The following is a 23,862-nucleotide window of genomic DNA, read 5'->3' on the forward strand; positions in this document are numbered from 1 at the left end:
ATTAAAATGCAGACACAACAAGCGGCCGAGTCGTTCATACGATTCAGTTTCAATTATCAAGATGTTATTATAGATGTTATTATTATGTTATTATAAAAATTTCCGTAATAATGTTTATTGTCTCACTCTGCAGCTTGTTCCATTCGCCTATTAATCTCTCTCCCTATTATTTGTCAAATATTCATCTATTTCTTTACTAAGCCTCACCTTACATAACGTAAAATCAACATTGTCACCGCTCGTCTTCAGAGGAAGGCTTCTAAAATCTCTTGGTACTCCTAAGTGCGTTCCATATTTCTGTACGTCAGAGAGCATGTATATATATTTGCTTAGGATACAATGTAGTTAAAAATATGACACATCAGACAATATTCTTAAAAAGACTTGGGAATTGTATGGCAAGATATAATTAGCACATGCAAATAACCGCTTCACAACACTAGGTTCAGAACAAAATATTCTATCACGAGACACTGACTTAGTGTCGAGAAGACTGACGTTACGTTACGTTACCTCACCTGGAAAAACTCTGATGAACACTGAAGATTACCTCTCTGGTAACATGTGACAACAAAGGATAAGCGTCCATGTATTATTTTCGTATACGTTTATGTATAGGTATTTTCATGTGTTTGTGTATGTATGCTGGACACTACTAGTTCTTTACTATACCACATATAAAAAGGAGGATTACACAGTGGAGACACAAGATACTTTATTTTTTATTTTACAAACTGATTTTCACTTTGTACAAGTAACACGTGAGCTTCATCATGAATGTGTATATACAGAGGAATTAAATAATGGAGTTAAAGCAAAGAGCATAAGTAGTTATTATATAAATATTTTGTGTGCAACGTACGGAACACTGCTGTGTCTCTGTAACATACGGAACACTGGTGTGTGTATGCAACATACGGAACACTGGTGTCCACTGTGTTTCCACAACATTCAGAACACTGTGAGTGTATGTAAGATACAGAACACTGGGTGCACGTATGCAACATATGGAACACTGATATGAGTACAATACAGAACACTGGTGAGTGCATGCAACATATGGAACACTAGTGTGTATGCAACATACGGAATATTGTTGTATTCATACAACATACAGAACACTGCTGTGTGTATGCAAGATATGGAACATTGGTGTGTATACAACATACGGAACACTGGCGCGTGTAACATACGGAAAACTGATGTGTGTATGTAACATACGGAACACTGCTGTGTATGCAGCATACGGAACACTGGCGTGTGTATGCAACGTACGGAACACTGGCATGTGTATGCAACATACGGAATACTGGTGTGTGTGTAACATACGTAACACTGGTGTGTGTGTGTGTGTGTGTAAGATACGGAACACAGGTGTGTGTATGCACAATACGGAACACTGTTGTGTGTACGCAACATACGAAGCAATGGTGTGTGCATGTAACGTACGGAACACTGAAGTGTGTATGCGACATATGAAACACTGATGTATGAAACAAACGGGACAATGGTGCGTATGCAACATACGGAACACTGGTGTGTATATATGCAACATGCGGAACACTGGTGTGTGTGTATGTAACATACGTAAGAGTGGTGTGTGTATGCAACACACGGAACACTATGGTGTGTGTATGCAGTATACGCAAGACAGGTGTACGAACGCAACATACGGAACACTGGGGTGTGAATGCAACATGCAGAACGCTGTTTTGTGTACTCAACATACAAAACACTTGTGTATACAGCATATGGAACACTCATGCATGTACAACATCCGAAACTCTGGTGTGTGTACATCATACAGGACACTGGTGTGCGTACATCATACAGGACACTGGTGTGTGTACAACATACAGGACACTGGTGTGTGTACAACATACAGGACACTGGTGTGTGTACATCACACAGGACATTGGTGTGTGTACAACATACAGGACACTGGTGTATGTACAACATACAAGACACTGGTGTGTGTACAACATACAGGACACTGGTGTGTGTACAACATACAGGACACTGGTGTGTGTACAACATACAGGACACTGGTGTGTGTACAACATACAGGACACTGGTGTGTGTACAACATACAGGACACTGGTGTGTGTACAACATACAGGACACTGGTGTGTGTACAACATACAGGACACTGGTGTGTGTACAACATACAGGACACTGCTGTGTGTACAACATACAGGACACTGGTGTGTGTACAACATACAGGACACTGGTGTGTGTACAACATACAGGACACTGGTGTGTGTACAACATACAGGACACTGGTGTGTGTACAACATACAGGACACTGGTGTGTGTACAACATACAGGACACTGGTGTGTGTACAACATACAGGACACTGCTGTGTGTACAACATACAGGACACTGGTGTGCGGAAAACATCACACAATAGGCTGATGGACATTAATGGCACTTAACAGTAATTCACGGTTGATGGACGATGGTTCAAGGTCATCTGGGAGGCACTTGGGTAAAGGAGAGATTGTTGAAGCTGTGGAGCTACTTGCTCGTCCCTGCTGCAATAATGTCTTGGTAAAGGTCATAACAATCTGTCAGGTGGTCCTTCCAAAACAGTCCTGAAATTCCTTGTACATATCATCATCATCAGAACAAAACTGGCACTTTGACTTCCAAGTTGGAAACTACATCATAAGATATTTCGAGAAGTTATGATAGATCACGTATTTGGTTAAGTATGATTCATGAATCAATGAAAGACATCAATTCATAAATCTGTGTGAGTAGGTAAAAGATGGTAATGTATGGCTCGATGGGTCAGGAGATTCATTTTCTCGTTCATTAACTCACAAAGTTTTGAGCTGGTGTATCATGAATGAGATATTTGGTTCAATATTCAAATACCAACAAAGTTATAGCAACAGGTTCATTATGTCAGTACCCTTAGACATCACTGCGTGTTCGCAGTCTCGTTGAAGACCCGAATGATCATTCAGTGGTGTTCACACTCTGGTGGTCGATCGACCTCGTACATCTGTCTTTAAACCTTTACCAAAGAGAATCTGGACACTGTTGGTCCACGTCATCCAGTAAGTCTGGCTGAAGTTTCTACGAAGTTGATATATTCTTATGGTCACTGGCAAACAAAATGTCGGCGCTTAAGTATACACATTTTAGTCATTCTCACGTTATTTGTTAACTCTCCTGTGTCGAAAAAAAATCTTAACGGCACAGTTTTATATATATATACATAACTGATGCATATATCAAGCAATCTTTATTTAGTCGTAGGAGCAATAGCTGAGCCAAGCATTAAATATGGAGTCAGTCGCTCCATAAATCAATTGTCTGTCTGCCTCGAAAAGTTCCGCGGGCGTTTATGGAGGTTAACTCGTGCAGACGAATTTGGATCGCATCGCAACAGTTCAGACTTCTCGGTCAAAACACAAGACTCACTAATCATAAATGAGCCGACAACCGAGAACGTTACTTTGCGGGTCAGTGTACGATATTCCTGCAGGTAGCAGTAACTATTAGCGCGGCACAAGAACATAGCCGGCCGGCTACATATCGTCGTCAAGGGAGGTCTCCAAAAGGGGTACTACTCTTGGAGGTACAGTCGCTGCTGCTGCCCCTCCTTCAAATTCCGTTGTTCCTACCACCCCTCGCGTCGCGTCTCCTCCTCCTTCTGCTGCTAGTAGAGATACTCCCTCACTACCTGCTGGTCTCGATGTTTCTCGCCCCGAATTTCTTGTCTCTCCGCCGCCGCCTACCACCAGTGTCTCAGGGCCGGGATCCACAATGAAGGGCGAGGGCTGCAAAGACCTCAACGGATCACTGTAGACGGAGGGAGGAGCAGTGCTCAGCTCTAGCGAATCTAAGGATGCTCGAGGCGCATTTCCCATCAAGCGAAACCTGTTCCTCTCTCTCTCAAGATATACGTCGATCTGCAAGTTAGACAAAGACAGAATTAACCTCACTATCTTCCTATTTCCCTGTTTAGGCTGTTTTATTTACAAAAGGGTTATAGATCCACAGTTATAATGATCATGTGTCATCGTAAATCGGAAAAAATATGCGATGATGAAACAACGGGTGATCAGGATGGAGAGTTACATGGTCGACGGGAGTAGAAGACCTCACGAAAGGTTGGTAAGATCCATTGCTCGTTGGCGGCTTCAGCAAAACCTCCCTGGTGGGGTCTGACGAGGGAAGAGCAAGTCAGAGGAACCGATATCAACTCTTGAGGGGGAAAACTATAGTTCCATCTTTTGAAACTTAAAATTCATGATCATCAAAAGTTAAAAGATGTACTAATACACACTGATTATCAAACACACACACACACACACAAACACATTTCATACACACTTAGGCTTGTCTCGCTAAAGTGAGTGGTTTGTAAAAGAGAATATAAAAAATAAGCTGGAAACGATGATCAGAAAACAGACAGATGACTGTCTACGGAGGAGACACTTTTCTGGGACACATCATAGTTTCAGAGAACAGAGGATAGCAGGCCGGTAACGCTAACCACTGGATCACGAGACGACAGAAGCTTTCCATCTCGGATCAACCCGGGAGGACCGAGTGACCGACCGGGATCATCTACTCCCTGTGAGCGGTACATGTTGGAGGATTGACTCATGTTATCAGCGACCCGTGCGGACGCCGGCTTCCCCTTGCGCTTCAGGCCACTTGATGTGACGGGGGATTTCATGGGCCATCGGTTGGCCAAAGACGGAAAGCAATAGTCTCTTCGTGGTCCAGTGGTTGGTGTACTGGACAGTTACGCGCTAGGACCGGATTTAGAATCCTCGGGGCGCAAGAGGTAAATCCTTATTATCTATTCCATATGTTCATTACATGTTAAAGATATACAGATATGTGTATATGATAGATCTCCGTGGTGTAGCGTTCTAGACCGTTACATATTCACTGGCGGCCCAAGGTTGAGCACACAAGTCGAATCGCACATAAGTTCGAATCCTGGTTGCGGCAGTCGATCCACATTCAACCCAACTGTTCAGCCACCTCTTAAGGTTGGTTGATAAAATGGGTAACTGGCTCAAACCATATATATATATATATATATATATATATATATATATATATATATATATATATTTTTTTTTTTTTTTTTTTTTTTTTTTTTTTTTTTATACTTTGTCGCTGTCTCCCGCGTTTGCGAGGTAGCGCAAGGAAACAGACGAAAAAAAATGGCCCAACCCCCCCCATACACATGTACATACACACGTCCACACACGCAAATATACATACCTACACAGCTTTCCATGGTTTACCCCAGACGCTTCACATGCCTTGATTCAATCCACTGACAGCACGTCAACCCCTGTATACCACATCGCTCCAATTCACTCTATTCCTTGCCCTCCTTTCACCCTCCTGCATGTTCAGGCCCCGATCACACAAAATCCTTTTCACTCCATCTTTCCACCTCCAATTTGGTCTCCCTCTTCTCCTCGTTCCCTCCACCTCCGACACATATATCCTCTTGGTCAATCTTTCCTCACTCATTCTCTCCATGTGCCCAAACCACTTCAAAACACCCTCTTCTGCTCTCTCAACCACGCTCTTTTTATTTCCACACATCTCTCTTACCCTTACGTTACTTACTCGATCAAACCACCTCACACCACACATTGTCCTCAAACATCTCATTTCCAGCACATCCATCCTCCTACGCACAACTCTATCCATAGCCCACGCCTCGCAACCATACAACATTGTTGGAACTACTATTCCTTCAAACATACCCATTTTTGCTTTCCGGGATAATGTTCTCGACTTCCACACATTTTTCAAGGCTCCCAAAATTTTCGCCCCCTCCCCCACCCTATGATCCACTTCCGCTTCCATGGTTCCATCCGCTGACAGATCCACTCCCAGATATCTAAAACACTTCACTTCCTCCAGGAATATATATATATATATATTCCTATGAGTCCACAGGGAAAACGAAACACTTTAAGTTCCTAAGTGCATTTTCGTGTAATACTCACATCATCAGGGGAGATACAACAAAGAAATATAACAGTCAGCTGATATACAACGAAGAGACGTAGCTAGGACACCATTTGGTAAACATGTGACTACCCGAATGGAGGTCGGGTGTGTTCGAGTCTGGCAACGTCTTGGGTAAACCATAGCAAAGTTTGTGAGGCGTGGATGTGGATAAGGAGTTGTGGTTTCGAAGTATTACACATGACAGTTAGAGACTGAGCGTTACGTCACTAACTCAGCTCGTGATCGCGTCATTGTTGTGAACGCTAAACGCTGCATCACGTAAGTCCATCCAACTTATTATAAACGTATTATTAACAATGAAGTTCATCATGGAAATAATCGTGCTGCAGTAATTATTACTAATCTCATTATCAAAATACAAATGTTATGGTATATTTGTTTACCAAATCCTATTGTTTGTCGAATACGACCAAAATAATTGACAGGTTTCTCCTCGTGTTTCTATATACTTTCACCTTTACAAAACAATTTTGATTAACGTCATATCTCCTACAGCAGGTGGTGCTCTTTCTCCTGTAAATAGATCACATTTCAAACGTTCATAATTCCAGATTAATCAAGTCACTGCTGATACTGGCGTCCGTGGCAATGATGAAACATTGGTCCGTTGCATCGCCAATAGAGGGAACCACAATACGTGGTGGGGTATTGGCGAGTGGTATGCGCCCGACTTTAGAACGTGGCAAACATGATGGTCCAGCCAGATAGTATACAATGGGAAGGACTGATTGTTTTGATAAGTGTTATGATCCATCGAGAGATACGAAGAACCTGAGCAAACACAAATGCTCAAGATACAATCAAGGTCGTTCAAGAGACAGGAACTACACCTTGAGTAGGGTAGAGTGTCTCTGTAACCATGAATTTCAACTTCGAGGAAAATGACAAGATGTGATCTCCTCACACCTATACCTTTGTGGATGATGTTAAGCTGACGAAAGATGTAAAACCTGTTCCTGCTTATGACAGCTTACTGGAAGACCTGGACACGCTCTAGCACTGGTCATGTGAATGATTACGTAAGACAATACTCTTCATGAAGTGACGAAGACCACAGAGAACAGCGCGGGTCATGACGACTATGACCTTACAGGAACCAAAGCAGCGTAGTCCACTTCTGGGATGAGACTGGGTAAACGCAATACTAAAATTTTTCATCAAAACCATGTTGGAAAGACTGAATGATGCGAGCCAAAGTATCACTGAAATGTACGAACAAGGAAATATTTGGGATGATATTCACCTGAGAGAGAGAGAGAGAGAGAGAGAGAGAGAGAGAGAGAGAGAGAGAGAGTCCACAGTCGGGCGACAAAACTCAAGTACCTTAACAAAGGTATATGACTTAAGGCAGAGCAAAGCGTCCCTGACTTAACCAACATTACGAGGCAAGAGGAGGTTTAGGGAAGATCTGGTCACAGCATTCCTTGACGAGTTCGATGAAGTTGATCATAAACGTTTCTTTGAAGCAAGCGAACCTTCCTACCAGACGATCAAAAACTCAGCAAAGGAAGGATTGGAAAAATGTAAGGATATATTTCGATAGCAAACAAGAGTATTGGACATACGGAAGATGCAAAGTGAAGAGGAGGTGAATACGATGACAATCGAAAACAGTCGTATGATGGAAATGAAAGAAGACAGTGTGGGGCTTCCTCCCGGTAGTCACGAGTTCTCTCTCTCTCTCTCTCTCTCTCTCTCTCTCTCTCTCTCTCTCTCTCTCTCTCTCTCTCTCTCTCTCTCCTCTCTCTCTCTCTCTCTCTCTCTCTCTCTCTCTCTCACACACACACACACACACACACCAACAATCAAAAGTTACGTCACCTCCATTGGTCAAGGCGTGAGGGTGAGGATGGTTGCGGGGTGGGCGACGTCTGAGGTACATCCATATCAGAACACCACCCAGCAGGAAGCAAGGGCACGCCTGCACCGCCGTCCAGGCTACCACCATGAACAGCACCAGCAGGAACCAGTTGGAGGCATCCGGAGGAGCAACCTGCCCGGCGGAGGAGCTGGCTTCTGTCGTATCGTTGACGGCGGAGGAGCTGGCTTCTGTAGTGTTGTTGACGGCGGAGGAGCTGGTGGCTTCTGTCGTGTCGTTGAAAATGACACTGAAGGTGTAGGGAGGGCTGGCACCCAGGGCGCTGGCCACCGTCACCGTCAGCAAGTAAGGAACGCCCATCCTCAGCCTGTCACACGAACCCAGAGTTAGCTTGCTGTGGGACCTTGTGTGTGTGTGTGTGTGTGTGTGTGTGTGTGTGTGTGTGTGTGTGTGTGTGTGTGTGTGGTGACAAGACCTGAGAAACATGTACATAAATGCGATTGTAACATTTGTCGGCAGAGTTTCTCTCCTCACCAGTTCTCCTGGTGATGAGCTCTGGCGACAAGTTAGTCAGACACTGGCTAATTTCCCGTTACATAATAGAAGCGCCGAGGCGTTCTATCACTGCTTACTTTCCGCATTACATTGCGATTTGAATTTAATCATCAATTTGTAAGAATGACTTTGGAATGTGTCTGGATGGCATTCGCCATCATTCTGTACTCCTTCTACAATCATGATATCATCCGTAAACATGTTCAAATAAAAAGTCCTATCCATCAGGCGAGTTATCGACGTACACCAGGAGTAGCAGCGGACCTAAGACCGAGCCCAGCGGCACCCCACTAGTGACTTCAGCCCACTTCGAGAATGCTTCTCTAACCTGCGTCCATCGTTCCCTTCCAGTAAAGGAATCTATCTAGTACAAGAGTCTGCATCTCATTCCTGCCTGAACATCCAGCTTCTTGACCAGCCTCAGGTATGGTTTAGTGTCAAGCGCTTTGTGGTGGTCCACGAACACACCATCCATCTATCTGTTTCGTCTAAGACGAAACTCCCTCTGTCATATATTTGTAATGTATCAACTACAATTGGCACTTGGTAGGAATACAGCGCAATTTCAAAACACCCTTTTTAAGAAAGGGACGACTTCTGTCCTCATCTAGCCATTTGGAATGGCACTTTTCTCTCGCAACATGGTCAACAATATTTCGAAGAGGCCTAGTGATGTGTCCGCATTTTCTTTCAGCATGTATAGACCATCAGCCTCATACGGGTCAAGGTATTTCAAGGTATTTACGTCAATTTCAATGTCTTCTAAGACTTACTCCCAATGCCATTTTGTTGGTGTTTCAGAATCTTCCACGACTTTTCTGCAAACCTTGTTGCTGGAGTTTCAATATCTCCCAAGACTTATCACCCATCCCATGTTACTGGTACTGGAATATTAATCATGTTCATTGTGAAAATGCTTTTGAACTTATCATTCAGCTCCTCATGTATTCCCCCATTACGTTCAGCCACTTTTTCCTCTAAATTTCTAAACCTACTAAGCTGCTCTTGACCACTACTTCTTCACTCTCCATGAGCATCTACACTTACCGTCTGTATCCTTATCAATATAATCCTCCATTATCAGGATCATACCATCTCCAAGAAAGGAGCGTCTCGCTGCTTCTGTCTGAAAGGGAGATGTAAGTGCGCGCGTGTGTGTGTGTGTGTGTGCGTCTGTATGTACATATGATGTTAGGCCTTTCATCACAACTAATGTCTATTTTCAAATGAACATTCGAAAGAGAAGTTACTGAGTAGTGGTATCTGGAGTACCGACGGAAGACTGACACAACGTCACGTCAGAAAGGTGGCCACAGCTGGCCTGTGTTCGCTAATGCTTCGAATTACCTCAACATGACTGGTGAAGACCCGGTAATACTTACCCGAGCACAGCGTCATATAACAAAAGATGAGCAACAACAACAACAACAACAACAACAATAATAATAATAATGATAATAATAATAATAATAATAATAATAATAATAATATTGCTATTAGTTTCTATTATGATAATGATAATAATGGCGTAGTGTGTGTGTAATAACCATTTGTGTTACGGGAGAGAGTTTTACACTCGTGTTGCCCCGTCTCTTAAATCTAACGTACCTTGTCTTCATTCCTATGTATGTACACACCCACCCACCCCCACACACACAGACACACACCAGCTCAAAGCATGTACGTACCCATACACTGACCAGCCACGAGGGAAAGATGGACATCTGACTAGGGTCCAGTATGCCGACTGCCACGCCAAAGATTCGACCTCATTTGTGTCGGACCCGGGCTGGCCTGAGTTGACTTAGGTCAGCAGTGCTAACCCCTACACCATGGAGGCCTATGTGTGTGTGTGTGTGTGTGTCACTAACACGTATTGTAGTAGGTAGAGACCGTACTGAAGATGGCTCTACTGAACTAATCCCCAAAGTGGTCAAGAGTAGCAGCAGGTCGGCTAGGGAACATAATAATAATAATAATAATAATAATAATAATAATAATAATAATAATAATAACAATAACGGCGTCTTGGCGAGCTGGGCGCAGATACCGTGCCTGCCAAATTTTCGGCCGATCAGCCCAGGGTAAAGGAATGGCACGCGATGGCATTGGCTGGAAAAAACAAATGTCTCTTACGCCTGATAAAGAGAGAGAGAGAGAGAGAAGAATAACTATGGACAGACATAAGCGTAACACATAATCACAACAAAAACAAATCGGACAACCTATTACCATATCAATGACAAAGCCAGACAATCATTGACCATCACCTTTCTACCGTGAAGACTGGTTGGTTATTGTGCTGCGATGTGGTCTCGTTGTCCGGGTCCTGAACGTGGAGGGTGAAGGTCTGTGAGAGGCCTCCGTCCTCTCCCGCCACACAGCTCACCTGCGCGGCCACGAGAGGCGCCTCCGACGTGTCTGGCTCACCCACACTACACTCGGACACCGCCACTGGCTTGGCTGGAACAAGGTGTTGCATGAGCTGCACAGGAGGAGGAGGAAGTGAAACGTGGTATATATATATATATATATATATATATATATATACATATATATATATATATATATATATATATATATATATATATATTTTTTTTTTTTTTTTTTTTTTTTTTTTTTTTTTTGCTTTGTCGCTGTCTCCTGCGTTTGCGAGGTAGCGCAAGGAAACAGACGAAAGAAATGGCCCCACCCCCCCCCCCCCATACACATGTATATACATACGTCCACACACGCAAATATACATACCTACACAGCTTTCCATGGTTTACCCCAGACGCTTCACATGCCTTGATTCAATCCACTGACAGCACGTCAACCCCAGTATACCACATCGATCCAATTCACTCTATTCCTTGCCCTCCTTTCACCCTCCTGCATGTTCAGGCCCCGATCACACAAAATCTTTTTCACTCCATCTTTCCACCTCCAATTTGGTCTCCCTCTTCTCCTCGTTCCCTCCACCTCCGACACATAAATCCTCTTGGTCAATCTTTCCTCACTCATTCTCTCCATGTGCCCAAACCACTTCAAAACACCCTCTTCTGTTCTCTCAACCACGCTCTTTTTATTTCCACACATCTCTCTTACCCTTACGTTACTTACTCGATCAAACCACCTCACACCACACATTGTCCTCAAACATCTCATTTCCAGCACATCCATCCTCCTGCGCACAACTCTATCCATAGCCCACGCCTCGCAACCATACAACATTGTTGGAACCACTATTCCTTCAAACATACCCATTTTTGCTTTCCGAGATAATGTTCTCGACTTCCACACATTCTTCAAAGCTCCCAGAATTTTCGCCCCCTCCCCCACCCTATGATCCACTTCCGCTTCCATGGTTCCATCCGCTGCCAGATCCACTCCCAGATATCTAAAACACTTCACTTCCTCCAGTTTTTCTCCATTCAAACTCACCTCCCAATATATATATATATATATATATATATATATATATATATATATATATATAGATAGATAGATATAGAGAGAGAGAGAGAGAGAGAGAGAGAGAGAGAGAGAGAGAGAGAGAGAGAGAGAGAGAGCATGATAAACAGGTTACACCGCAAGTGAAAAGTCACTTTTAGCGAGGCTGTATGGCTGGAAATACACTCTCGTCAAAAATTCTTACCACTTTAAAGGAGTTTACATTTCCCTGATCTGGATGTTGCGCACCCTTAGGCTGGAGAAGCCATGAGGTGATAATAAATATATTTCTTCATACTTGTTCATAGTTTCTCACGATAGCGAGGTAGCGCTAGGAAAAAAAGAAGAGACGCTGTATTCGCTCAAATCCTTCTCTAGCGTCATGTGCAGTGCATTGACACAACACTCAATCCATAGCCAGGTCCCACAGACCTTTCTAAGGTATACCCGGCCGCTTTACATGCCGTGGGTGAGTCCACTGACAGCACATCGCCCCCTGCATACCACATCGTTCCATTTTACTTTATCCCGTGCACGCCTTTCGCCCTCCTGCATGTTCAGGCCCCGAGCACTCAAAATCTTTATCACTCATCCTTCCATCTCCAGTTTAACCTTCCATTCTCCTTGACCCCTCCGCTTCTAACACATATATCCTCTTTATCAACCTCTCCTCACTCACTCTCGATATGTTCAAACCATTTCAGTACACCCATTTCAGCTCTCAACCACACTCGTTTTATGGCCACACCTCTCTCTGGCCCTGTTATGGCCACACCTATCTCTGGCCCTGTTATGGCCACATCTCTCTCTTGCCCTGTTATGGCCACACCTCTCTCTGGCCCTGTTATTACTTTATCAAACCTCCGCACATCATATATTGTCCTCACATTTCATTTCTAACACATCTAACTTTCTCCGCGTTTCTTCACCCGTACCAAATGCCTCGCAACCATATAACATCGTTAGGGTTACTATACCTTCAAACATACCCATTATCGTCCTCACAGATAACGACCATTATTTTCACACATTCCTCAAAGCTCCTAAAACCTTCGCCCCCTCACCCACCCTATAAGTCAGTCCCCTCACATGGCTCTATTTGCTACCATGTACACTCCTAGATATCTAAAACACTTCACTTCCGCCAATTTTTCTCCATCCAAACTCACACCCAAGCTAACCTGTCCCTCTACCTCGCTTTTTCTTTAGACTTTCTTTTACTCACATTTATTCTAGTTATATATATATATATATATATATATATATATATATATATATATATATATATATATATATATATATAAAGACAATGTGTTTGTGTGGACTAAATGTGGCAACTAAAGCGTCTATGATTTTCGAAGCTTCGAGGCCCAAAATGATCGATGCTTCTATAAGAGCAAGGTTCAAGGCCGGTCATAGGCCGGCTGAAGAAGCTTGTAGTAATGAGGAAGAGAGAGAGAGAGAGAGAGAGAGAGAGAGAGAGAGAGAGAGAGAGAGAGAGAGAGAGAGAGAGAGAGAGAGAGAGCAAGAAGTTTACTGATATAGCTGAACAAGGAGAAAGAACATAAACATAAGGTCCAGCACACGTGACAATACTGTAGCATTGCCCTCTACCTAACCAATTCTTTATATCAACCTTCATGTTACAGTTTACAGAACCTCACACCAGAGATCCTTACGTGCAGGCACCACAAAAAACTCGCAGGGATTCCTCTGTTCGTCGACCTGATTGGCGGCCCAGCAGCGCAGTCGTGTGTAGTGATGGTCGGCCGGAGGCGTGTGGAGCAGTTCGCTCCTCATGCCCACCCAGTGGTACTGGCTCGTGGGCACCTCCACCTCCCCAGCCGAGGCGTTTATTGTCCACCTGACCAAAAATGAAGGTGTTAGGTACGTAAATGAGACATAAGTCTGTCCTCCTCTGAGGGAGGACACATACTATTAACTCCATAATCTTTCATTACTTTCATGCTTTCTAATATAGAGCTTCTTTCGCCTAAATCACAGTGACGCTTTTGACTTCACTCATGAAGTCTGTTTCAGCGGCTCCAAATGTTTTCCAGTCTATCACCTGACCAGTTACGATCAGGTCTTGCCGAAGGGTGTGTATAGTGAAGATCGTCTTTGAAATGGCCTATTAGGGTTAGGCCAAGGGCCAGTGATGTCCAGGTTATGAAGGAGGTCAAAATGAGTGGTGTTCACCTCCTAGGAAGGTTTATGTTGTCTATATTTACTGCTCTTGACCTGACCAGTGACGGTATAGCACTTCACTGAACTGAAGTAAAGTAGTAAAGAGGAGAGTGTAGTACAGATGATATTTGCTGCGATATGCAAGGGTGTGGTTAAAGGCCTTTCCATTCAATTTAGGTTACTGAGGGTGTAAGAGGGTGTAACAGAGATGAATTTGTTGGTTTGTCTCCATAGTTAACATGATGGTGACTGACAATGTAGAGGGACACATACTGCATTCGCTCGTTAATGGCGAAGTTACTAGTTTTAGGTATTCATCTGGACTCAATACTGCTACGTTACTGGATGCTAAGTAGCAATGGTGTCCCCAACCTTTCCCAGGCTGTAGTGTTGGGCCTTTAGTTGTACATAGCTAATTCCATCCACAGAGAAACGGGAAAAACACTATCAGTGAGAGACTACACAACATAAACACACCACATATTTGATGACCATTTTATAAATGTATTTGCACTTAGGAAATTCATTCACGTGGGTATGCGCATGTTGGCCCAGATGTGGTGCTGACCTGTGTTGAAATATGAGGGTACGACCTTTCACTCAATGGGTCGTCCTCAAGTACAGTGATCACTTTAGTACCTAATCACAACACTTGGTTCACAACACCCACGAATATGTCAGTGTTGCACACCACCTGGTCTCTAGATGGCCACGGGCAAAGAGGACAGTCTTTCTGGCGATGATGAAAGATGGTAAACTGTTACCTGATGACTAACAATATTCTGTATCAGATTCTCACTAGAATCATTCGAGCCACAGCCCTACAGCACAGCATAACATGACGTAGACACACTGAGGAATTCAGAGACTCTAATTCTTATTTCTTTGTGGTAATTCGTACTGAGGCGGAAGCGTCCTTCACCTCCGGAGACTAAAGTGTATTATTTTGTTGCCGTTTTCACCGACAAGTTTTTGTCGTGGTAATGACACACGAGTTCTGAAACTTTCTCAAGTCATGACTCGTCTTGTGTGTGTGTGTGTGTGTGTGTGTGTGTGTGTGTGTGTGTGTGTGTGTGTGTGTGTGTGTGCATTTATAATCTACGATGAGACAAACATAATGACCACACTGTCTCCTGCCCTGTAATCCCATGGTACCCTAACCTCATCCTGGCCAAACATTGCCCCGCCTCCCCATCCAGCCATCATCATTATCCCAAGTCCCTCTAATATCTCACTGCCCACTACCCACCACTCCCCTAACCTTGTTACCTCCCCACCCCATTACCCCCAGCCTGTAATCTCTCCCCGCCTCTCGTCACGCACCACCAATCTCTACCTATTCCCTGCCCCTCTATGTTCCTGTACCCTTCCTTCTCACCAGCACCACCCACGGCCTCCCTGCCAGCCTCCACCCCCTGCGAAGACAGTGCCCACCATTACTCCGTGCGGTGGCTACCTCAGGCCTACCTGGACCCCTGCCTGATGAGAGATACCCCGACCACCTACACCCTGCACGAAGCCTACCCTTGCCTGCCTACCTCTTATCCCTACGAGAGATACCCCTGCCTACCTGCACCTCCTACGAAGTCTAACCCCTGCTCATTTGCACCCCTGCTAGAGCTACCCTTACCCACTTGCATCACCTACGAGGACTACTTCTGCCTATTATACTCCCTACGAGAACGACCCCTTCCCCATTTGTACCCCCTAAGAGGTCTAACCCCTGCCCACCTGCACCCCCTTCAAGGACTAGGCTCGCCCTTCTGCACCCACTACAGGGACTAGACCCGCCCACCTGCCCCACCTACGACCCACAATACCCGTCTCTTACCTGAAGGAAGTTGGTGGAGGATGAGCGTCCACGAGGCATGGGACGACCACCTGGACCTGGGCCTGTCGCGGGAATCACCGCCTTTATCCCCTGGGCACACACGGGAGCGACTGTTGGGATCAGATATGGGGAGGTTAGCGGTGGGAAGAAGTCAGACATCGCTGGATGACCGTGGGGAGCAGGGGAGAAGTTAGTGATGACAAGTGAGGTGGGAAGAACAGGATTACCAAGGGATTTTATCACAACGGGGATTACCAAGGGATTCTGGTAAAACAGGGGATTATCAAAGGATTCCGGCACAACAGGGGATTACTAAGAGATTCTGACACAACAGGGGATTACCAAGGGATTCTGCACAACAGGGGATTACCAAGGGATTCTGCACAACAGGGGATTACCAAGGGATTCTGCACAACAGAGGATTACCAGAGGATTCTGGCACAACAGGGGATTACCAAGGGATTCTGCACAACAGAGGATTACCAGAGGATTCTGGCACAACAGAGGATTACCAAGGGATTCTGCACAACAGGGGATTACCAAAGAATTCTGGCACAACAGGGGATTACCAAAGGACTCCGGCACAACAGGGGATTACCAAGGGATTCTGCATAACAGGGGATTACCAAAGGATTCTGGCACAACAGGGGATTACCAAAGGACTCCGGCACAACAGGGGATTACCAAGGGATTCTGCACAACAGGGGATTACCAAAGGATTCTGGCACAACAGGGGATTACCAAGGGATTCTGCACAACAGGGGATTACCAAGGGATTCTGGCACAACAGAGGATTAATTCTGGAATTCAAGCACACTAGGGGATTATCATGGTGATTCAGAGACAAGTCAAAATGGTCTCCAGGATGCAGGAGTGATAGACGAAGGGAAACTAAGACAGGAGAATACATAAGTCATCCTAGGTGAAGCTAAGTCCACCCTGGTGTAATTAAGTCCACCCTGGGTGTAGATTAAGTCCACCCTGGTATGATTAAGTCCACCCTGGGTGTAGATTAAGTCCGTGTAGATCAAGTCCACCCTGGATGTACATTAAGTCCAACCTGAAAGTAGATCAAGTCTACCCTGGGTTAAGTCCATTCTGGGTGGAGTTCTATTCCACCCTGGGTTATATCACCGCGTGGGAGGGGATTAAGTCTCCTTATTCCTTGAACTGGACGGTACGACCCTTAGGTAGGGTGGCGTGGCTCATCACCTGAACCTCTCATTATCTTTCCCTGTACCTTACAGATCACACTTGTCAGCGAGGGTAGTCTCCAGTTCAACACTTCCTCCTGCTCACCTTTCTGTTGTATATAATCATACAGATATGGCATTTGCTCTTTTCCACTCTCTTGGCACTATACCCTTTTGTCAGCGTCATCTGGAACAATAATAATTCAAGCGATGTGTCAAGTGAGTCTGCACATATCCTCAGTATATAAAGAAATCTTCATCAGAGCCACGAGCCTCATTTGGGTCAAAAATCCTTTAGTATTCTGTCTATGTCTTGGCAATATACTTCAGTACTTTCTAGTACCTCTTCCCCAGTCCATTTAACTAGTGTTGGGGTTACGGAGTCTTCTACTGTGAAAACATTTTTGAACATGTTCATACCCTCGTATATCCTTCCATCATCTCCTCAAACTCTTTCCTCTGAATCCTTTCGCCTTTCGAGCTGCTTTTTCAAGACAATGCACTCCTAATGAATTTATCGGAAAGTCCTGGAGTATTCCCTCGCCTTGTCCACAAGTTTGTTTTTTTTTCAAAGTTTCTCAGTTCCTTCTTTCTTATCCTGCTACAGTCGTGTCTTGCTCTCATATGCTGGTTCGTGTGTCGCCTACATCTTTCCCAAAACATATCACGAAGCTCCTTCACTTTCTAACATCTTTGATGGAAACTCTGTATTTGACCCTGAGGGCGCTTATTCTCCCAACTGCCTTGGTTCCTGGCTACTGAACTCCATTCTACAGCTTAAGTTGCCCTAGAAACTGTTTTCTGTTCAATTACCATATACTATATCTCTTCAATGAGTCTGGCCTCATGTCCCCTCTTGTTACATCCTCATTCACCATACATTCAGACACGAGCATTGCACGATCACTTTTTCCAATATGTGTGACATATATGTTATTCTTACTCTTCCATGTGTGACGATAACATCGAAAAAATGATGGCGTATCAGTCGTTCTCATCGTGTCGCCTTCCGTTATCACAGAGTGGACATCTATCGCCCTCCGTGACGGCTGAGCTCAATATGGCATATGCGCAGAGCGCTATTCAACATGAACACGCAAGGAAAACTTGAAGAACTGGGTGACGGTAATAGAAAAATGCTTAAACTCTAAGCAGCCTGGATTCAAGGAGTGGCGTCTAGACTGTCCTTAGCGGACACATCCACTATAGCGACCGAATGAGCAACCACAGCAGACATCCACTCCCCTCCGCCACCTCTCCCTAGCCCGTCCGGCGCTGGCCGAACTCCGTGACCCTGACCAAAGATGATAACTCCTGGCAGGGCGTGGAAACAGGGGAGTTTTCCCCGCAGACACAAGGGACCACTCGCCAAACCTAAGCAACACATTGTGGACAACAGTGACAGAGAAAAAAAAAAAAAATATGAAGTGATTATTGAAGTTCAAAAATATATGATAAAAAAATACAAAAGCAGAATGAAAAAAGTATTTAAAACTATCGAAGTTCAACACAAACTTGTTGAAGCGTTTGGTGAGAAAATGCGAAGTGATAAGTGATAAGGTTGACGCACGCCAGCAGGTAATAGGAGCATCTGCACAAGGTGATAGCGAGGCAAACTTAACGTGAGTTTATCGATGTGTTCTGTGTGAAGTGTCAGGTCCTAAGTGAGAGGGATGCTATGCACCGACAGGTGATAGGAATACCTGAATAAGGTCACGACAGGAAGTCTGATGTGTTCTAATATATCGATGGATTTTGAGAGAAATTGTGGGAGGTAAGTGAGAAAGTTATTGTGCAACAAAAAAAAAAATATGAGAAAAAATGTATCAGTGTCAGGAAATACAGTAAATTGTAGTGCCTTACACAGTGAAGATAATAGTGTAATGAAAGAGAAGTTGTAAATCTGATAAAGAATACAGTCTCTAAATACGGCAATAGTAAAGGAATGAGAGACCTGTTCTGTCATCCTGGAGTTACCGGCAATCTAAGAAACTGTGTACTGACTCGGTATAAAGTTAAATCTGTGAAAGAATTGACATCAACATCATCAGGGACATCAAAGTAACTTTTCAAGAAAAATAGCCAAGAGAAACATTGCTCAACAGTTTAGTGACATCAGAATACTCAGCTGCAACACTGCCCCTTCCATCAAAAGATAAATTCTGATCCCCACCACACAAGGTCGTTACCGAGGACACAGATGTAATACATCTGCAAGAATGTCGAACGCCTCCTGGCAAACCTCCACGTAATTTACTCAATTACAAATGCTGTAACCCTAAGACATGTACAGCAGTCACGACTTCATGTACTAATATCTTCCCAAAAGTACGACAGATTCCAGTACCACGGTATCGAAGTACACGTCGGTAACTCTATACTCAATATACTGAATGCTTCTGCACCTGCTAACCTCCTCCACTACACACATTTGTCTAATTTGACACTACACCTTGACAGCTGATGGAGACACAACCCAACACGTTAATAAATGGTAGATTTTGATAATTGGAAGTAGACATAACAGTGAACCCTGAGAGAGAGAGAGAGAGAGAGAGAGAGAGAGAGAGAGAGAGAGAGAGAGAGAGAGAGAGAGAGAGAGAGAGAGAGAGAGTCACTTACACTTGACCTGAAGGTGAAGGGTGTTGGAGGTGGATGCGCCTACAGGGTTGGAGGCGTTGCAGTTGTATTGGCCCGAGGCCTCCCGAGTGACCTCCTGTAGCACCAGTGTAGAGGCACTGGCATGCACGCCCGCAGTCGTGTCTGTGAGCAGCACTTGTCCCTGAGGAAGAATGTGGACCAGTGAGAGTCGCAACCTTCTGCAGTACTGTTAGTAACGTATCTGATTCTCTGATGTCTTATTCTGTCAATCTCCTGTGTGTCATTTTTCCCTAAAGTACAATAAACCTGATCTTTTAAACACTGAGCTGTTAAATTGTTAGCAAAATGGAACTATGTTTAAGGGAAAATCATATAATCAAACCATAAATCTAACAGAAAACTGGACTGGCTCCCCTCCAGCCGAGTGATCGCAGAGGGACACATTTTCTCCTGATGGTTCTGTCACTTGCCTGTCTTCCCCTTCCCTCTCCTACTGTCTCGTTACAGTCATCCCTTCCATGTGTTGTGTTTCCTCCCCGCCCCCTTGCTTCCTCCTTGTCTCTCACCATTTCCAATCTTCCTGATCGTTTTCTTTTCCTTCCTGTCTCCTTCTCTCATTCCTGTCCCCTCCTTCCCTTCCTGTCTCCCTCTCTCATTCTTGTCCCCTCCCATCCTCCCTCTGTTCCTTCCTCCCTCCTTCTCTCATTCTTGTCCCTTCCCTCTTTTCCTTCCTGTCTCCCTTTCTCATTCTTGTCCCCACCCTCCCTTCCTGTCTTCCTTTCTCATTCTTGTCTCCTCCCTCTCTTCCTTCCTCGCATTTCTTACATCATGTAACCACTCGACGTCCGTGGCAGGAGGACTGGCCTTCACGTTGCAGCTGAAGAGGACGTCGTCGCCCTCTTGTATGTCGTCGAAGTTAATGTTGAGGCCACGACGCAGCTCCACCTGGGGCACGTCTGTCGGAGGGAAGGAAGAACAACCGTCATCAGACTCACCCTCACTAGACCGCCAGATTACCATTGTTAGTTTTTGTTGCAGCAACAGAAATGATCTTAACTTTTCAAGAAAATATCACCTGTACTATTTGAGAATATATCTCCACTAAGCGAGACTGTTTTTCTCTCTCCTCACATTCTATCGTAAGTGTAATTATCATATTTACGCCCAATCAACTGAGAACACGAGATGATTTGGTTCAGACCCACTTATAATCAACCGGAGCAGTGCGAGTGAAGTAGGGAGGTCAGGGATCTGGTATTACAATCAAGCAAGAAGGTGGACGATAGCGGTGGCTGACTTTGCAGAAACAAAAAATCATATCATACGTAACAGAAAACTATAGTGAACCTTTGAGTAGTCTAAGTAAAGTGGAATAAATCCAAGAAATTGCTAAAGACTGGGGATTACCGAAGTTAAGGTAAAGAGATGACCATCATTCTGCCCTTCCTGAAAAAGTTGAACATCGAATACAAAGATCTGTGTAGCCTTCACCACACAACCGTCCAGCAGACAGACTTAAGTTTCGTTCCATCACGCTTGTATTCGACCCAGCCAGTTATGCTACAGCCCAGCAGGTAAGATGGAATGATGATCTCCCAAACAAAAGGACTCTCGCTAGCCTGGGGGAATTTCATACAACCATGTCCCTCTTTGGTACAAATGACGTGGCTTCAGGAAGAGGAAGGTCGTGCCTCAAAAACCTCTTAAGACTTCGACGAGAGAGCGTGCTCGGTGTCTGGATATTCCGTATCGGAACTGCAAAAAAAATATTTGACACAACCGGGTACGAAGCACGTCAAGAAGAGGGATCTTCAGCCAGGATTAAGGGGAAGATTAGGGCAAGACCCCTTCGATGTATGGAGGACAAAGGACGCATGTCCGGGGGTCCTTCTCGAAATGACGTACCACAAGGAGGTCGGGTCTGGGATCCTTACTCACGTTGATTTCTGTAAACAAGTGCTCAGGAATCTGTTTGTGAAGATATATTCATCAAGTTGTTCACATTGTACCAAGACGAGAATGTTCCTCTCAAGTCTGGTCACCGTACTTTAAGATGCAGAAAGAACTCATGGAGAAGGTCCAGAGGAGAGCAACAACGATGACACCAGAATAAAAAAGCTGAATTATTGAGAAACATTAGAGGAGTTGAACCTCTCCAACACGGAAGAAAGAAGAGTGAAGCGTGACCTGGCCATAATCTTTACGTTCTGAAACCTGATGATGTCATCAGTAAACAGTTCTCCGAAATAAAACAAGGACAACACAACCAGCAAACACAACACAGGATTAAGCAAGGGATTTGACAGGAAAGACGTAGAAAATACTTTCGTAGTATAAGAGTACGGTGTCATATGAATTATAATTTGAACATCATACAGCAGTTCAAAGAGGTTATGATCGAAGAGAAAATTGTAATTCAAGCTCATGTAGAATTATATCCTCCTGTGAGTGTAAAACTCCCCCTTCCCATTACAGTATGAATACGTTATTAAATAAAACTGGTTTAACTAAAGGAACGAACTATTAACTGATAATATTTGCAGATGATTTACACAAATGAAACTGGTTTAACTAAAGGAACGAACTCATACCTCATAATATTTGCAGATAATTTACACAAATGAAACTGGTTTAACTAAAGGAACGAACTCATACCTCATAATATTTGCAGATGATTTACACAAATGAAACTGGTTTAACTAAAGGAACGAACTCATACCTCATAATATTTGCAGATGATTTACACAAATGAAACTGGTTTAACTAAAGGAACGAACTCATACCTCATAATATTTGCAGATGATTTACACAAATGAAACTGGTTTAACTAAAGGAACGAACTCATACCTCATAATATTTGCAGATGATTTACACAAATGAAACTGGTTTAACTAAAGGAACGAACTATTAACTGATAATATTTGCAGATGATTTACACAAATGAAACTGGTTTAACTAAAGGAACGAACTCATACCTCATAATATTTGCAGATGATTTACACAAATGAAACTGGTTTAACTAAAGGAACGAACTATTAACTGATAATATTTGCAGATGATTTACACAAATGAAACTGGTTTAACTAAAGGAACGAACTATTAACTGATAATATTTGCAGATGATTTACACAAATGAAACTGGTTTAACTAAAGGAACGAACTATTAACTGATAATATTTGCAGATGATTTACACAAATGAAACTGGTTTAACTAAAGGAACGAACTCATACCTCATAATATTTGCAGATGATTTACACAAATGAAACTGGTTTAACTAAAGGAACGAACTATTAACTGATAATATTTGCAGATGATTTACACAAATGAAACTGGTTTAACTAAAGGAACGAACTCATACCTCATAATATTTGCAGATGATTTACACAAATGAAACTGGTTTAACTAAAGGAACGAACTCATACCTCATAATATTTGCAGATGATTTACACAAATGAAACTGGTTTAACTAAAGGAACGAACTCATACCTCATAATATTTGCAGATGATTTACACAAATGAAACTGGTTTAACTAAAGGAACGAACTCATACCTCATAATATTTGCAGATGATTTACACAAATGAAACTGGTTTAACTAAAGGAACGAACTATTAACTGATAATATTTGCAGATGATTTACACAAATGAAACTGGTTTAACTAAAGGAACGAACTATTAACTGATAATATTTGCAGATGATTTACACAAATGAAACTGGTTTAACTAAAGGAACGAACTATTAACTGATAATATTTGCAGATGATTTACACAAATGAAACTGGTTTAACTAAAGGAACGAACTCATACCTCATAATATTTGCAGATGATTTACACAAATGAAACTGGTTTAACTAAAGGAACGAACTATTAACTGATAATATTTGCAGATGATTTACACAAATGAAACTGGTTTAACTAAAGGAACGAACTCATACCTCATAATATTTGCAGATGATTTACACAAATGAAACTGGTTTAACTAAAGGAACGAACTCATACCTCATAATATTTGCAGATGATTTACACAAATGAAACTGGTTTAACTAAAGGAACGAACTCATACCTCATAATATTTGCAGATGATTTACACAAATGAAACTGGTTTAACTAAAGGAACGAACTATTAACTGATAATATTTGCAGATGATTTACACAAATGAAACTGGTTTAACTAAAGGAACGAACTCATACCTCATAATATTTGCAGATGATTTAC

The 23,862-nt window shown here is 43.4% G+C and overlaps 1 protein-coding gene across 1 annotated transcript; it reads right to left on the minus strand.

Annotated features, from left to right (window-relative positions):
* Positions 1 to 709: 709 nt before the first annotated feature.
* On the minus strand, positions 710 to 20,602 carry LOC139761825 (uncharacterized). The gene is made up of 8 exons (XM_071686343.1): positions 20,472 to 20,602; positions 19,668 to 19,827; positions 15,853 to 15,962; positions 13,514 to 13,698; positions 10,670 to 10,862; positions 7,847 to 8,211; positions 4,094 to 4,179; positions 710 to 3,924 (listed from the first exon to the last, which is right to left on the minus strand). The coding sequence occupies exons 4-8, from the start codon at positions 13,632 to 13,634 to the stop codon at positions 3,541 to 3,543; spliced, it is 1,149 nt and encodes a 382-aa protein (XP_071542444.1). The 5' UTR covers positions 13,635 to 13,698; positions 15,853 to 15,962; positions 19,668 to 19,827; positions 20,472 to 20,602; the 3' UTR covers positions 710 to 3,540.
* Positions 20,603 to 23,862: the final 3,260 nt, after the last annotated feature.

Source organism: Panulirus ornatus, chromosome 3 (assembly GCF_036320965.1).
Source record: "Panulirus ornatus isolate Po-2019 chromosome 3, ASM3632096v1, whole genome shotgun sequence".
Lineage (NCBI taxonomy): Eukaryota > Metazoa > Arthropoda > Malacostraca > Decapoda > Palinuridae > Panulirus > Panulirus ornatus.